This window comes from Phascolarctos cinereus, unplaced genomic scaffold (assembly GCF_003287225.1).
Source record: "Phascolarctos cinereus isolate Bilbo 61053 unplaced genomic scaffold, phaCin_HiC Scaffold_4;HRSCAF=312, whole genome shotgun sequence".
NCBI lineage: Eukaryota > Metazoa > Chordata > Mammalia > Diprotodontia > Phascolarctidae > Phascolarctos > Phascolarctos cinereus.
Window position 1 is genome coordinate 557,166,188 of NW_027555847.1, and position 17,627 is coordinate 557,183,814.

The following is a 17,627-nucleotide window of genomic DNA, read 5'->3' on the forward strand; positions in this document are numbered from 1 at the left end:
CCAGCAGTCAGCACAGTGCCTGACATAAATTAAGAGCTTAGTAAATACCTTTATAATTCATCATCTTTCCCCTAAAAACCAGCCTTCTTTCTAATTTCCCTGTTTCTACTGAGAACACCACCATCCTGCCGGCCATTCAGGTTCTCAACCTCAGACTCATCCTTAACTCGACTCTCCCTTAGCTGTGCTCCTGGCACATAGCAGGTGGTTAATATATGCTTGCAGACTTGACTTACCCACCATATGCTGCCAGATACCATATGTGTATTTTTATATATATGTATACATGTATATACATATATGTGTGATGTTTTGGAAACAGAATCAATCAGACTTAGTGATTGGTGACATGCGTACATATGTGTGTGCGTTGGCTGTTGTTTAGGTCTGGAACACATAGGAACATAGAAAAGGCTTTTTATTGATTTATCTGATCCACAGAAATCTTTTTAAACAATACTCCTTTCTGCTCTTCATCAGGATTATTTCTCTTTACATCTTCAGAATTTTCTTTATTTCTGAGAGCTTACCATCCCTCCCAGGATGACTTGACTTACAGAATTTTAGCCCATGAGACCTGACTTATCCTTTCACTGAACTCTTTGAAATCTGTCCTTCTCCAAAGCTGGGGAGGTTCATTTCAAACTTTGAACAAGTTTCCTCCCACCTCTAAGATGGACTAGATTCTTCTCTCCAAAGGCCTCCCTCATTTCTACTGCCAACAACCAGTCCCTTCCTGGTTGGTGAGAATCTCATCCAAAATAGAATTTTGCCTTGCTCATTTTCCGTCTTTTGAAGGAAGAAATGATCATTAAGGTGAGTCAGGAAATGTTGAGTTGTTCTGATTTTTGCAGAGAAGGTTAAAACATATGTAGGGAACCTGGAGGTGCCACCATTATTACTGTATCCTACTTCTCTGCCAGTTTTTTGATCTGCTTACCTAACACCTCATTGATTTCCTGTTTCTGTTTAGGTCTTGTTTCTGTCTAATGTCCAATGGCATTATCACTTCCATTTCTACCTCCACTGACATTTAACCAACTGTTCCTTCATGGAACACTTCTTAAATTTATGGTCATTTATGGTCCTCCTCTGTTTTCTCACATTTCCTCACATTAATATATCATCTTTATATACAATCCTGTTCTATTTCCTTCAACCCAATCCTTTTTGACCTGTCCTGTTCTTTTGAATAAGACATATCCTCTCAGAGCCATATTCCAGTCGTGGGTCACATTCCACCAATTCTCTGTGTCCTATGAGATCAAATTTGGCTCCTTATATAAGGCGCTCCTTCTTGTTCACCTTTTTCTTTGGCTACATAAACTTGGTGTATTTATACATAAATGACTGAAGCCATGGGTTTACTACACTATTTTTATCTTTTGTGAGCACTGAAATGTCTCTAATATTATTCTTCCTGTACCTGGTCAACATACATCAGCAGGGTTGTTTCTATATCTTCAAGTCCCTTTGATTAAATTTACAAGACACCAGACAAGTACACTGTTATCAGCCCTTGTTAGGTATACTCCATACCTGACCAGTAGCCTGGATTTCTGTATTTTAAGCTGTGGTCCAGAAGATCAAATCCCTGTCTTTGTAACTAGCCTTCCTCTTCTGAAGGCTGTAATATTATATAGCCTTCAGTTTATAAAGCACTTTAAGGTTTGTTGTTCAATGATTTTCAGTCGTGTCTGACTCTTTGTGACCCCATTTGGGGTTTTCTTGGTAAAGGTATTGGAGTGGTTTGCCATTTCTTTTTCCAGCTCATTTCACAAATGAGGAAACAGTTGTAAACAGGACAAAGTGATTTGTCCAGAGTCACATAGCTAAGTGTCTGAGAAAAGATTTGAACTCAGATCTTCTGGATTCCAAGTCTTACACTCTCTCCACTGTGCCATCAAGCTTCCTGTAAGCCTTTAGATATAAAATGAATCCTAGATATGATCTACAGTAGTCCAGTCTCCCATCCAAGTCCATAGCAAAATATCATTGACAAGAATTATCCAGCTTCTAATTGAACACTGCCAGTGAGAAGAAACAAACTATTATGGGACAGCCCATTCCAAAAATGACCATAAATTTAAGAAGTGCCCACTATTATTATTATCATCATTATTGATGTAGAGAAGGCAGCATGGAACATTGGAAAGAACACTGGCTTGGGAGTCAGAGACTCAGTACAAATCCCACATCTCCCACTTGCATGACTTTGGGAAAGCGGTCACCTTCCTGAGCCTAGGTGGTCCAGTGAGGGAGTCAGACCAGACGGCCTCTGATATTCTGTGATGCTCCTCATGTATAGAAATGACTCCAGGGGGCAGCTAGGTGGTGCAGTGGACAGAGCACCAGCCTTGGAGTCAGGAGGACCTGAGTTCAAATCCGGCCTCAGACATGTAACACTTACTAGCTGTATGACCTTGGGTAAGTCACTTAACTTTGCCTCGGTTTCCCCATATGTAAAATGAGCTGAAGAAGGAAATGGTAAACCACTCCAGTATCTTTGCCCAAAAAAATCCTAAGTTGGGTCATGAAGAATCAGACACAACTGAAAAATGACCGAACAATGACAAGAGTGGCTTATCATCAGTAGTTTAGTCATGTGGTGATAAGTTTTTGGTCATGCCAATCCATGAAAGAAAGAAAAAAATACAAAACAGCCCTCATTCCTGGGTGGCCCCCTTCCACTTTGGCAGTAATGAAAGCAAAGTAGTGGAAATGCGTACAAAGTATTAAGAATCATATCATTTTTATGCCATCAATAAACATTCATTTAATGGTTGGCACTCTAAATATGAGATATTCCCATCGAACAATGAGTTGACACAGGAGTGAAGGCCTTGCTACATTTTGACTTGTCTTTGTCCCTCTTAAAATAAAGCAGAGAATTGAACACAATACTTCAAATGTGGTCTGACCATGACATGGTACAGTGGTATCATTATTTCCCGTGATTTTCCTAGAATGCTACGCTTCTATTAATTCAGCCAAAGTTTACATTTGTTCAGATTGAGCTTATGGTCAACTAAAGCACTGAGATCCACATGAATGGCTAGCAAGCCAACTTTGCTCCATTCACTGTTTATATAATTTTTTAAACCTAAAAGTAACATTTTACATTATTTACCTTCATCTTATGGTTTGGGTCCAGCATTAATAACTTCTTGAAATGTTATAACCTTCATTCTGTCATCATATTAGCTATTGCTTTAAGGGGTTTTTTTGGCCTTCTTTAGATTAATAATTATATTTCCTATATCTTCATTGATTAAAAAAATTTCAAGAGAGCAGGACCAAAAGCAGAACCTAATATTAGCTTGCTCAAAACAAAATTAATAAGGTTGATTTGCTGCAGTAAAAAAATGCATTATGAAAGCCAAATAATATTTCTGCCACAGAAAAAATGCATTATGAAAATTATTTTTTTTAATTATTCAAGCTGTTATTCCCTTGTAAATGGTTAAACAAGAGTTGGTTGTTTCTGTCACTCACACTGCAGAGCTGGTATAAGAACAAATGTAAAGATCAGATACTTTGAAGAGTTTTAGGGGAAGAAGGATTAAATTTTTTTTAAAAGCCAAATAGAGAGAGGGAGCATAATATGATATGGTATGGTATGGTATGGTATGGTATGGTATGGTATATCAATACAATTGTTTCCTTTTGCATTCATATTTTTATTTTATGCATTTAAAAATAAGATTCTGGGGGGGGGGTTCACATACTTCACCAATCTGACAAAGGGGTCCAGGGCACAAAAAAAAAAAGGTGATGAACTCCTGAATGATGTAGGAGAGAGGGGACAGTCTCCATATCCCTGATATGTGCTGGGCTTACCCTGGATTTTTCAGATCTGTGTTTACTGGAAAACACTCTGGCTTTTTTTAAGTATGGAAGAAAAGCTCTCTGCGTTTCAATAAACAGAAACACTATCCCAAGTGTAGTCCCCTGAGCCCAACTGACTCCTTGCTGTGGCTTGCTTCTGCACTTTAATAGAGCAGATGTGCTATTTCAGCAACTAAAGTGTAAAATGAGATAGCTGGCAATTGGACAAAAAGGCAGTAACCAAAAAGTCTGATGGGTTTCCAGTGGATACAGAACTATTGGCAACAGAAATGTAATTGCGAAACAACATTAGAAAGTGGCTGTGGAGTGATGATACTTTTGAACCTCAGCTAGTTCAACTAGTTAGCTCAGTGCTAATGAGGCCAAGGTTATGGGCTCCTTTCCTCCACAGGCCAGTTAGCATCACTTTGTTCTATGTCCACGGCTGTCTCACAAATGTGTGTGTGTGTATGTGTGTGTGTGTGTGTGTGTGTGTGTGTGTGTGTGTGTGTGTGTGTGTGTGTGTGTGTTTGGTACTAAGGGGGAACCATGTGAGAAGCATGCCTGAGTCCATAAATCCATTTCCAGTGCTGAGAAAAATCTAGAGTGCACATTCTGCTTGGATGGAGGCAGGAGGAAGGACAGCCCCAGTCTGCCAGTCAGCTGGCAGTTATGTGCCGGACACTGTGCTAAGTCTTGGAAATACAAAGAAAGACAAAAAAAGAGTCCCTCCTCTCAAGGAGTCCATCTAATGGAGAAGCCCCAGATCTCTCGGTTTAACTGATCATGTATCTCTTTTTTTTTCTTTTGGCGAGGCAATTGGGGGTAAGTGACTTGCCCAGGCTCTTACAGCTAGTAAGTGTCAAATGTCGGGTCTGAGATCAGATTTGAACTCAGGTCCTCCTGACTCCAGGGCCAGTGCTCCATCCATTGAGCCATCCAGTTGCCCACTGATTATGTATCTCTTATAAGATGAGGCATGTAGCTATTCTCAAGCTCACTGTCAGCTAAAACATGTTCTCCAATGAAGAGCAGCATGGAAAATAGAAAGATCCATGAGGTTTTAATCACAGTAGTGTTATACACACATAGTAGAAATTCAATAAACACTGACTGATTGAATGATTGATTGATTGAAAAACTTTAAAGGAAACTCTTTCTTGTGAAAAGTCATAGAGATCTGCTATGGTTTTATACTATTCAACTTTTTTAAAGGGGGAGGGGCCTGACAGAGAACATATTTATCAAACTGAAAAAGAACACAAAGCTAATGTGGCTAGTTAGCACCATGACAACAGCATGGAATGGTGGGCTGAAAGCAACAAGATATAGCTCAACAAGGATAAATGCAAAGTTTGACATTTAGGTGCAAGCATCAAATTCCACAAGTATAGGAAAAAAGAGGGCTGGCTTGGAAACCACCTATGTGAAAATGATATTCAGGATTTAGCGGATATAAGGCAGCAATACAATGCAACCACTGAAAAAGGAAATGTGATTTGAGGCTGCATCAGCAGAGGTATACTATACTCATCAGCAGGGAGCTATATATTACTATACTCTGCAAAGGTCAGATCACATCTGTAAGGGTCATTGTATTTGATCCTGGGTATTTGCTACCCTATAAAAAGGCAACTGATAAGCCAGAATGAATCCAGAAAAAAAGGAAACCAACATTGTGAAGTCTAGAAGCCATGTTTTGTAAGGAAAACATCAGTCTAAAGAAGTAAATGCTGAGAAAAGATATGAGAGCAATGTTTAGCTATCTGAAAGGCTATCGTGTATCTAGAAACCAAAGCGGGGCTGGGGGAATAGATTTGTGCTACACTGCTCCCAAAGGCTGTACTGTAATCAACAATAATGGCCAATTTTAAATGGCACTTTATAATTTGCATACATCGTCTCATCACATTACAATTCTGCGATTATATGTACTGCAAGTATTATTATGCTCATTTTATAGGTTAAAAAATTATAGTTCATTCACATCCAAAGAAAGAACTATATAGAGTTTGAACGCAAATCAAAGCCTACCATTTGCTATTTTTTTCTTCTGTTGTGTTTTGCTTCCTCTTTCTGGTGGTTCCTCCTATTGGTTCTAATTCTTCCTTACAACATCACTAATGTGAAAATATGTTTAATAGGAATGTATATGTATAGCCTATATCATATTGTGCACTGTCTTGGAGAAGGAAGTGGGGAGAAAAATTTAAAACTCAAAAGCTTATGGAAGTGATGGTTGATAAATCAAAATAAATTAATAAAGTAAAAAAATTATCGTTCAGAGTAGTTAAATGACTTTCTCATGGTTTACACAGGTAATGAGAGGGAGGGTTAGGTTGGATCCAGGTTATGCAACTCCAAAGTCATGCTGTTTGTGGTAACTATATCTCAGCTGCCTTAGCAGGGCGAAGTCACAAAGAAACAGATTTCATTTCCGCATAAGAGAGAACCCCCTGTGAATATACCTATTCAGCAATGGAATAAGCTTCAACAAGTGGTAGTGAGTACCCCTTAACTGAATACAATTAAGCAGAAACTGTATGGCCCTGGGTAACCATGGTGAAGAAATTATTCTTTACTAAGTAGGAATTGTACTCAAAATTAAGTGAATTGAACAAATGATTATAAAATACTTATTATACGCAAGGCACAAAGACAAAAACAAAATAATTTCTGCCTTCAAGAAGTTTATAGTTTACTGGTGGACAAAACATGTACCCAGATAAGTAAATACAAGGTTATATGGAGAGAGGAGAGAAAGACAGAGAGGGGAGGGGAGAAGGGGAGAAGGGAGGAGGAAAAAAGGAGGGAGAAGAAGGGAAAGATGGGGAGAGAAAAGACAGAAGAGAGAGAGAGAGGGAGAGAGAGAGAGATGAATAACTGGGAAGGAGGGAATCAAGGCACATTTCATGGGGAGGGTAGCAGCTGAGCTCAGCTGAGCTGAGCCTTGAAGGAAGGTCGAAATTCTGAGAGGTGAAGATGAGAAAGAGCGTGTTCAAGGAACAAGAGACAGTCTGTGAGAAGAAAGAAAGTCAAGAGAAGGCAGGAATGCCAAGTTCTAAGGACAATTAACAATTCTGTTTGGCTGGAACACAGAGTTCACAAAGGGGATTAATATGAAATCAGTTTGGAAGAGTAGGTGGGAGCCAGATTATGGGAGCCTTTAAATGCCAGGCTCAAGAGTTTGTATTTTGTCTTCCAGTCAACAGGGAGCCAATGAGGGTTGAAAGTACAGGAGTTACGTTCATACACGTCCTCTGGGAAGATGATTCTGGCAGTTGCATGGAAGATAGAAAGCTGAGGCACCAGTCCCAGGGAGACCAGTTAGGAGGCAGTGATAGCAATCTGGTTGAGAATTGATAAGGGCTTGAACTAAGGCAGTGACCATGTTGGCCATGTGAATGGAGAAAAGAGGACAAATATGAGATATGCTATGAAGGTAGAATCAGTGAGACTTGGCAACGGATTGATTATGTTACCTTCCAAATCTAAAATTCTGGGATTCTATGTGCATTTGTCATTAACATAATAAACTTATTAGAATGAGCATTCAAAATAATAATAGCTAGCATTTATGCACAACTTTAAGGTTTGAAAAGAATTATACATATATTTTCATTTGATCTTCACAACTCTAAACTAGGTGCTATTATTATCCCCATTTAACAGATGGAGAAACTGAGCCTGAGAGAGGTTAACTGACACAGCCAGGAAGTATCTGAGGCAGGATTATGATCTCAGGTCTTTCTTACTCTTAAATCCAGCGCTTTATCCACCATGCCACCTACCTAGCTACTTATAAGCCTGAGAGAAATTTAGAAATCATCTATTTCAGTCCCTTCATTATTACAGATAAAGAAACCAAGTCTTAGAGATCTAAAGTGACATGTTCAAAGTCACAGAGTTAATTAGTATCCCTATACCTTTTATTTTAAAATACAAAAGTACTATATAGCAAGACATTTCTTGTTGAGCTATGGTATGATTTGGACTCTTCATTAACTTGTTCCAACCCTTTCACCCATTCAGTCTGCATCAGTGAAGTTTTCCTGCAACATTTACAGTATCATGATGAAATTCTACATTCCCCAGGAGCTTAGTCCCATAAGTGGCTCCAGGTAGGGAGGAAGCAGATATTGGACAGGGAACACAAGGGCCTTCCCTGGGGCTGAGAACCATAATTTCCCTTCATGCCCCTCCTATCCCTGCCCCCACCCCACCCTCCTCACCAGACTGGAGTCCCAACTTACAGAGATAATGTGTCCCTTGAGGCCATGGGCAGAGTCAGCACATTCAATAACAGCACTCAGCTGAGGGTAGCCCACACCAGTCTTGGTGCGAGTGGTACATACAGAGCCTGGCAAGAGGAAGACAAAACCCAAGAGTTAAAGCATTAAGGAAAATCACTGACACAAAGTGGGGGAGTGAAAGCACAGGCTTCCCTTTCTTTTCCCTTCTTTCTCTCTGTCTCTTTCTGTCTCTGTCTCCCTGTAGCTCTCAGTCTCTCCCTCTGTCTCTCTGCCTCTCTCTATCTCTCTGTCTGTCTCACAACACACACACATACACACTTTCAGGACCAAGTGAATCAATCAAAGTATCTTTGTAAGAATACAATTTTCTTTTTCTTTTTTCTTTTTGGTGAGGCAACTGGGGTTAAGTGATTTGCCCAGGATCCCACAGCTAGTGAGTATCAAGTGTCTGAGGTCACATTTGAACTCAGGTCCTCTTGACTCCAAGGCCAGAGCTCTATCCACTGTGTCACCTAGCTTCCCCTTAAGATTTTCAAGATATATAATTTTTTAAGATATTTTTCCAAGATATAATATCTTGTATTTGTTCAGCACAGACTATTAAAAGTAGAAGAAACACTAGATCATAGGATCATAGTTCTCAAGCTGGACAGGAACTCAAAGGCTATTGAGTCCAACTTTCTTGTTTCACAGATGAGAAAATTGAGGCCTGGGAAGCTGACTGCCTTGCCCAAGGCTGCTTAGGTAACAAGCATAAGAGGTAAAATTTGAACCCAGTTCTTCTGACTCTGAGGCTGGTGCTTTTCCCACTCTACCATGCTCATATTAGCAGGTCACTTGATCAAACACCTTCACTCTATAGATGATGAAACTTTGGCTTCTAGGCTTTAGACCAGAAAGATTAAGTGACTTGCACAAGAGATTACACATCTAGTCAGTGTCAGATTTGGGACCTGAATTCAAGAATTTCAAATGCAATGTTGTAGAGTTTTCAAAATGCATCACATATCTTCTTTCATTTGTTCTTTTCAGTAAACTTCTCCATTTTATTGATAAAGAAGCTAAGGCTTTTACAGAAGGAATAATTTCTACGAGGTCTCATACATATAGAGTCGTCAAAGTGACAAAATAGAGCTCAGGTCTCCTAGTTTCTCATCTGGTCCTCCTCCTCCCACCACAGCTCATCACCCTGGATATAGTAAGACCTGCTGTCCACGGCAGCTCTGCCTGATGGCTGGCCAGCATAGTGGAATGTTGCCCAGTTCCCTTTGTGATGGGCGCTTTCATCCTGAGCTAAATTCTCCCCCTTCCACCTGCAGAAAGGCACAAGCTGTACCATGAGCCTTCCTCAAATAAAAAGGAGGAGAATGAAGGGAGAATTACGGGGCCCACAGCCAAATCTTCTCCCTAGTATGGTTCATGTTCACATCAGTGGAAGGGCAATTACCAGGCATGTGGAATTAGTCTGCCTTCTCCTATACCAGCTTAGGGACTAAGATAAAATAGTCCAGCCGCTGGCTCAGATGAGTAAATGAAGAAGACAAAAAACACCACCTCAGCACTGCAGCTCAGGGAAACCCTACTGGAGCCTCTTCCTCCCACTATGTAGTGCCCCTTCCCCAAATCCCTTCATGTAATGGTTTTATTGGATCTCTTTGTCACTTAAAGCCCTTCACAGGCTAGCCCCAACCTATCTTTCTAGCCCTAGTATATATACCTCCCTTCCTATATACTAAAGTCTAATCAAATTGGCCTTACCATTCCTCCTAACCTGGCACGCTATCTCTCCATCTCCCATCTACATGCATTTGCTCTAGGTGTCCCTCATGCCTGCAGAGTTCTTTCTTTTCACCCCATCTCTTGGAATCTCTACTTTTCCTTAAGCTTCTGCTCAAATGCCACCCTCTACATGAAGCTTTCCTGACCACCCCCACCACCCCCAGCTGCTGATGCCTTTCTCCTGCAACTGTATCTATTTTACATATACCTATACATGTACATGTTGTTTCCCCAGCTAAACTGTAATCTCTGTAAGGGCAGGAGTTATTCCAATTTTGTCCTTGTTTTCTCCAGCACCTAGAACAGTGTCTGACATGTAGTACGTTCTTCATTAGTGTTTGTTGATTGACTGAATGATAGGGAATCCCAAGACATCTCCAGGGCAGTCATTCCTCCAAACAGGGTGGGGCCCAGTAGCCCAAGTCAAGACACAGAGAAGGCTTCAGAATCCTAGAAAGTCTCAGCTTTCACAGGGGGTCTAGAGAGTGAGCTGAGAGGATGACTTAATTTTAAGCTTTGTTATACTGTGTCCTGCCATTAATATTAATTTTACATTATGTGAACCTCTTGACCTCAGTGAAGTATCCTCAGCCAAAAGCAAGTAGGACTATGGCAGGAGCCAAACAGTTCTGACCATCCTAAAGTGATTATCCTATCTCCCCACATCTGTCGCCATCTGTTACTCCTCCACTGCCACTACTCATTTCCTATCTGACTGCACACATTTTGGACTTCTTCATCATGTCCCCAGTAACCTCATTATTGGAAAACTTTGTCATCCTGCAAGAACCAGTCAGCCTTGGTCCTCCTATCTCATCAGTATACTCTGACCCTCTGGAAGGTGGGGCCATGAACTCCTCATCCCTCATTTAAGGAGGAGGGGGCAGGACAGATATCTCATTCTCCCTTTGGCTGTCAGTTGTACTCATTTCGGACTTCTTTGAGTTCTCCACCATGCCCTCCAAGCCTGTGACCTCCAATCCACCCATCCTCTCCAACCTTCTGTCCCCCTAATTTTTTGGCAAGGAAATTGGGGTTAAGTGACTTGCCCAGGGTCACACAGATAGTAAGTGTCAAGTATCTGGTCTGAGACTGGATCTGAACCCAGGTCTTCCTGACTCCAGGGTCAGTGCTATATCCACTGTGCCACCTAGCTGCCTCTGTCCCCCTAATTTTTCAGCTTTCTTTTGTGTGTTATGTTCACCCTTTAGGTTGTAAACTTTTTAAGAGCAGGAGCTGTCTTTCTTTTTTTGTATTTGTATCCTTAGTGCTTAGCACATAGTAGATGCTTAATAAATGTTAATGACTATTATTGACTATTACTGACACCCCAACAAAAGGATAATTTCATAGAAGATTAGAGCTCAAAGGATTCTCTGACATTATCCAATCCAATATGCTCTCCAGGTGAAAAGTCACAGATTGTTAAACCTTAGAAGGGTCCTCTGAGATCATCCAGTTCAGCCCAAAATAAGATCTAAAAATTCTAATCCAGTGGTCTTTCTGCCATATCTCAATTGATTGTGGAGACCTCTGGACCTCCACTGCTATTAGACTTGCCCAAAGGCAGAAATCTTAAACCATCCAAGATCAACAAGTATCTGACTCATTATTAAGAAGCTCCAGCTCTATTTATTAGCCATTCATTCATTTGTTTATTCCAAAAATATTCTTAAAATGCCTACTGTGTACTGAACTCTGAAGGGTATCCCTGCTCTTTAGAGATTTACCAATCCTTTAAGACAGGAATACTTAACCTGGGAACTGGAAACTTTTTTAAAAAAAATTTGATAACTATATTTCCATATAATTGGTTTCTTTTGTAACATTATGCATTTAATTTTATGTATTTAAAAAGAAAATTCTGAGAAGGGACCAATAGGCTTCAGCAAACTGTTAGAGAAGTACATACACCAAAAAATAGTTAAGAGACTATGCTTTAAGGCACACTGACAAAACAACTTGAAAATAATAACAAAGCACACACCTAAGGATGTACTACAGGCGGAGGGGAAATCAAGTTCAAGAAACCTTCAACTGGGGCTTTTTTCATAACTTCCCCCAAATCATCTATTCTAATCCTTTCCCTGGATCATTGGTTCAAAGTTGGATGGGATCTTAGGGACCATCTAGTCCAACCTCATTTTTCAGATCAAGAAGCCAAGGACCAGAAAGGTTAAGTGATTTATCCAATGTTTAATTGTTAGTGACAGAGCCAGGTCCTGTGACTAACCAAGAAATACTTCCTTATGCTTAAGTGAGATTTCTTATGCTCATTTTCTCTTCTAACATACATAAGAAACTGTTAAGACAGATCTCTGTTTTCCTTGCTTTTCCGGTAGTCTTTTTTTTTTTTTGGCAGAGGAAGTGGGGGGAGAAGGGAGACGGGAAATAATATAACCAAAAGAAGCAACTTGGCACTGGACTAAATCATTCCAGTAAGATGTTAGTGCCACATCCACATTTAGACATCATTTTAGCCCTTCGACCAAGACCACCAAAGTTGCTGCCTTTCCCTGAAGGGTACGAAATCGGCAAGACTTTTATCTGAAGCATGAGGGTTTACTGTTAGCCTTCAGGTACTACAGTCCTACTGGGGACAAGGGTAAGGAGGACACTCACCATTTTCTACTGATTAACTCTACTTGTTATTACAAAGAATAATTCTATGCTCCTATGACTCTGCATGTTCACAACCTGTCCCTTGAGAGGTAGTTCTCTTAGTCCCAAAAATGTGAAGAACACTGTCCTCCTCTCACCTGAGTTATTATAACAGTCTCCTAACTGCCTGCCTTCAGCCTATTTCCCTTCCAATCCATACTACACATACCACTGCTAGATTATTCTTGCTACTTGTGATTATTCTTGTAACATCCTACTCAGAATTCTTTAATGACAGCTCATTGTCAACTACACAAAGCTCCAGTGCCTTAACTGAGCCCTCCAAACCCTCCACAATCTGACTCAAGCTTATCTGGAAACATCTTTACCTCCTATTACTACCTCTTCATTTAATCCATATATCAGACGAGAGAAATAACATAGAAAATCCTCTGTTTGGCCTTTAAAGCCCTTTATAACTTCACCCTTTCCTACCTTCCCAGTCATTGTACACCTCACTCCCCTCCCAGTTACTCCGTGATCTAGTGACATTGACCTTAGCTAATGACTGTGAATTTTCACCGGCTGCTTCCCCCCATGCCTGGGATCATCTCTCTTCTCATCTCCTCTTCCTGGCTTCCCTGACTTCCTTTAAGTCTCAGCAAAAGTCCCCCCTTCTGCTGGCAGCCTTTCCCAGCCCTCCTTAATCTTAGAGCCCTCCCTCTGAGATTGTATCTGATTTATCCTGTATATATCTTCTATGTACATATAAGATAAGTTTGCATGTTATCTCCCCAATTAGACTGTGAACTCCTTGGGAGCAAAGACATTTTTTTTCCTTTCTTTATATCTCTAGCACTTGGCAAGACGCCTGCCACACAGGAGATGCTTAATAAATACCTGCTGCCTTTGACTTGAAAATGAGCTTAAGTGACAGCAGTTATGTATAAAGGAGTATTCTTAGATTTGAATCCTGCCCTTGATAACCTTGGACTAGTCACCTAACCTTTTAGCCTCTGTTCCTTCTTCTTTGAAATAAGAGGACTGAATTAGGTGATCTCTAAGGTCCCTTCTAGTTCTACATTTATGATTCATTGAAGGCATAAGTAAATAGAAAAATAGAGGATCAGAGAGAATTTTAAAAATTTGCACCTCAGACTTCTTACCATTGCCCTAGAATGTCCCATATCTGTGTTCACACTGTTCTTCATGGCTAGAATGCAACTGATCTCCAACTCTGCCCATAGAAATCCTACCTGTCCTTGAAATTATGGCCTAAGTGCCACCTCCTCCAAGAGGCTTCCTCTTTGACCTTCCCAGTCAGAAGTGACCCCCTTCAGTCTGACCCCATAACAATTTATACCTCTTATGAATGTGTCACTGCCAATATGTATTAGTTATTTGTGCATGAATTTCATCCCCATTGGTAGATTTTAAGTTCTTAGAGAATAAGAATCTTATCTTAATCATTTTAGTATCCCCATTGTGGCTAGCCTATTGCCTGGCACATAATAAGTGCGTAATCAATGTTGAATGAATGAATGGAATACAGACATCCAACCCTAATTTGTCCTAAGCAGCACCTCTCCACATATCCATTCCAGTAACTCTGCAGCTATGAATTTCATTTGGGTGTTTTCCAACTAGTTCCTAAGGACCCCTGGAGGATACAACAAAGTTGCAGAGCCAGCACACACATAGGCATCCTCACACAGGACCAGTGGTTCTTTCCCAGAGCAGAGAGCTAGTTGGGCTCCAAGAGCTAACTTAGAGGATACATTATGAGAGTGAAGCCAGGATCAGAGTTTTCCTTGAGCTGGTCCTTGTCAGTGAGTATGGCCTCCACCTACCCACAGGAAGAGTAGTCAGAAGTCTATGCCTTGGGACATGCTAGAAAAATAGAGCCCTAAGTGTCAAGGGAGAAAAACTGTGGCTATGGAAAAACCCAAGATATGGAGCTAAATGTGGACTTCAGAGTTGAATTAACCATGTACAGGACTCTTCAACATTCCAATCGTTCCTTTCTCCCCCAAATTCTCCTAACATTTTTGCTGGCTCTCCTTTGTCTCTATCACATTCTACTTTGTGTCACTTATTTTAGGTACACAGTTTATACCTGTCCTTTTCAATCAGACTATAAGCTCCTTGGGGTCAGACACTGTGTTGTTTTCCATTTTTGTATGCCCAGTGCCTAAAAATGTCCATGAATATATAGGTGCTTAATAATTTTTTTTCTTGAATTTAATATGGGAAAAGTAAAACCGTTTTCCCACACATGTTGCATCCTCCCCCTTAGAGGGTCACAGGCTGAGGAACCAAAGAAGCCAGCATTCTCTGCTTCTGTACTCATGTTCTGAAACCACAAAGCAGCATCCAAATTTTGGCCAAAGTCACTTAGAGACTCTCCAGGGTCAGCAGCCACTTCTCTATCAATAAAATCACAGGCCTCCCCTTAAACCCTTCTGTTTCTCACTCATAAGGTATCACTCCCCAGCAACAGGAACTTCCTCCCTAGCCTCCACCCTCCCCTAGTCAAGATTCTCACACATTATCCTGGACATTCTCTGTTCTAGACAGTCCTTACCTGGTCCAATTCCCACTTTGATGATGTCTGCTCCAGAAAGAATAAGCTCCTCTACCATCTCTCCAGTCACCACGTTACCTGCCTGAGACAGAGAGAACAGCATCATCAGCCCAAGGTGTCTTCCTGGAAGGTGTGGAGAAGATTTGAGATCTGGGCTCCATGCTCCTAGCTTCCTCCCCTATAAGTCGGGGTCGGTCAATACATAGCACCTACTATGTGTCAGGCACTATGCTAAGCACTGGGGATATAAAGAAAGGCAAGAAAAGCAAAAGACAGTTCCTGCTCTCAAGGAGAGAGCCTCCTAACAGGGCAGACAACATGCAAACCACTATGTACAAATAAGTTCTATACGGGATAAATTGCATATAATCAACAGAGGGAAAGCACTAGAATTAAGGGGGATAAAGAAAAGTTTCCAGCAGAAGATGAGATTTTAGCTAGCACTTAAAGGAAGTAGGGAAGACAGGAGACAGGGCTGAAGAGGGAGAGCATTCCAAGCATGAAAACATTCAGTGAAAATGCCTGGATTCTGGAGATGGAGTCTTGTTTGAGGAATAGTAAAGAGGTCAGTGCCACTGGACTGCATATTAAATGGTAGGGGTGGGGAGTAGGGGTATAAGCTGTAAGAAGATTGGATACTTGACTTTAAGATCTTTATAAGCTATTCTGAGGAATAACAACAGCTAACATTTATATGATATGCTAAGAACGCAAGAGTACAGATCACTTTATATACATTATCTCATTTGATCCTTACGACTTTATGAAGTACGTTCTGTTCTTCTGCTCATTTTACAAATGAGTAAACTGAGTCTGAGAGAAATGAAGTGACTTGCCCAGGGGTACTCTTGCCATGTCCTCTGATCTTAGAGCTATCCTATCAATTTTTCTTTTCTTAGACTGTTTGTTAGGTGCTGTAACACAAGCAGTTTTTTTAAGTATTGCAAAACACTGCTTTAGAGGACTATGTGAGCTTAAATGAAGTGAAAACTCATTAATGCAGTGTTAAATGAGGCACTTACATAAAGGATTCGAAGTGAGACCAGTTTTAAGCAAATTTTCAGGTATGTCATTGAACTTGTGATGACCAAGTATGAAGCAGAAAGCGCTGTTACATTTCCAAACGAAACTTCGATTATATTTTGTAACATTGACATTCCTTCCAATTAGCTTCATGTGCACCTTGTAATCTTTGTCACAAGTCCTAAGCTTTTAGATAATTGTTTGCTTTTGTAAAACAACTTGATGGAAGGACTCTATTTTGAGTTACTTTGCTTTCAAAATTTTGTAAATTTGGTTTTATTATGTAAATTATAAATTTAAGCTCGTGTCAGATGTAAGTTTTTTTTTTAAACAAAGTCTCTGACTCATCTTCCTGAGGTCAAATCTGGCCTCAGACATTTACTAACTGTATGACCCTGGGCAAGTCACTTAACCCCATTTCCTCAGTTACTCGTCTATAAAATGATCTGGAAGAAGGCAAGGGCAAACCATTCCAGTGTCTTTGGGAAGAGAATCCCAAAAGGAGTCATGAAGAATCGGACACAACTGAAATGACCGCACAGCTCTCCTGTCTACAACGCCAGTGCTCTATCCACTGCGCCACCTGGTGGCCTCTACAGAAAGATCACTAGATGAGGTAGGGCACAAAATGTCAGTGGGAAGGGACAAACCATAGTACAGTGAATTAAAGTGAGTGATACAATAAAAAAATATATATTGCATATCATGAGTGAGTGTGCCAGTCTCTTTGTCAAAGTCATGCAGTGAATTGGTAGCATATAAACCCGGATGAGGATTTGTGTGTCCTGGCTCCTAATTCAACGTTGTTGTTTTTCTAATATACCACACCCCTTGGTAGTAGCATTGTGTCTCACCATGTCTAGTTAGCAGTGCCTACCTGAAGAACTTCCCTCACTGACAAGCAGACACTGAAACTTACCTTGTTTTCCTTTTGAAAACAACATATGCCTACTTTCTTGAAACTATTAGCAATGGAATGGAGAGAGCCAGGAAGCTGGAAGAAGCTACAAATCTCAAACATGCACCTGGCAACCATCCAGGATTTCTCTTGCTGCAAGGGTGTGAAGTCAGAGATAGCAGTTCCCCAGAAGAGGCCTTCATGAGAAATTGTGAGAACTCACTGACAGACAGATTCCCCCAAAGTGGTGAATAGCAAGCATACTTGGCAAGGGGCCGAGTGCTGGGGACTGAACACATTTGGGTGTGTACGACCTTGGCCATTTTTGTCAGTCACATTCAAGCCCTAGCATGCTCTCTGTTGTGTAGAGGGAACTTAAACTGAGTGAGAAGAAAGGTTCTGAAAGTTTATCCACTGGCTCTCTAAATGATCCTCCATTGAACCAAGCACATGGGTGGTGGTGGTGTTTTTTTTTAATGTGGATGTGCTTTAAAAAAAAGTTTCTGGTGCCGTCTGGACAGAACAGAATTTTCCTTGGCCATGCCCAAGACCTATTATAGGCAGCAGAAATTCATTCAATAGCAATGCATTTCAGGCCAGAGGTAAAATGGATTCATTTATCCTCAAGGTAAAGGCCAAGCAATGGCTTACCTTATCCAAA

At 40.7% G+C, this 17,627-nt stretch overlaps 1 protein-coding gene across 3 annotated transcripts in view; it reads right to left on the reverse strand.

Annotated features, from left to right (window-relative positions):
- GMPR (guanosine monophosphate reductase) overlaps window positions 1-17,627 on the reverse strand; it is an 86,423-nt gene that overhangs the window by 22,156 nt on the left and 46,640 nt on the right. For all 3 annotated transcript variants that reach the window (XM_020986800.2, XM_020986798.2, XM_020986799.2), the window contains 2 exons: window positions 15,046-15,127; window positions 8,082-8,188 (listed from right to left, as the gene is read on the reverse strand). In XM_020986800.2, the coding sequence (XP_020842459.1) occupies window positions 8,082-8,188; window positions 15,046-15,127 (189 nt within the window). The remainder of the gene's footprint in view (window positions 1-8,081; window positions 8,189-15,045; window positions 15,128-17,627) is intronic.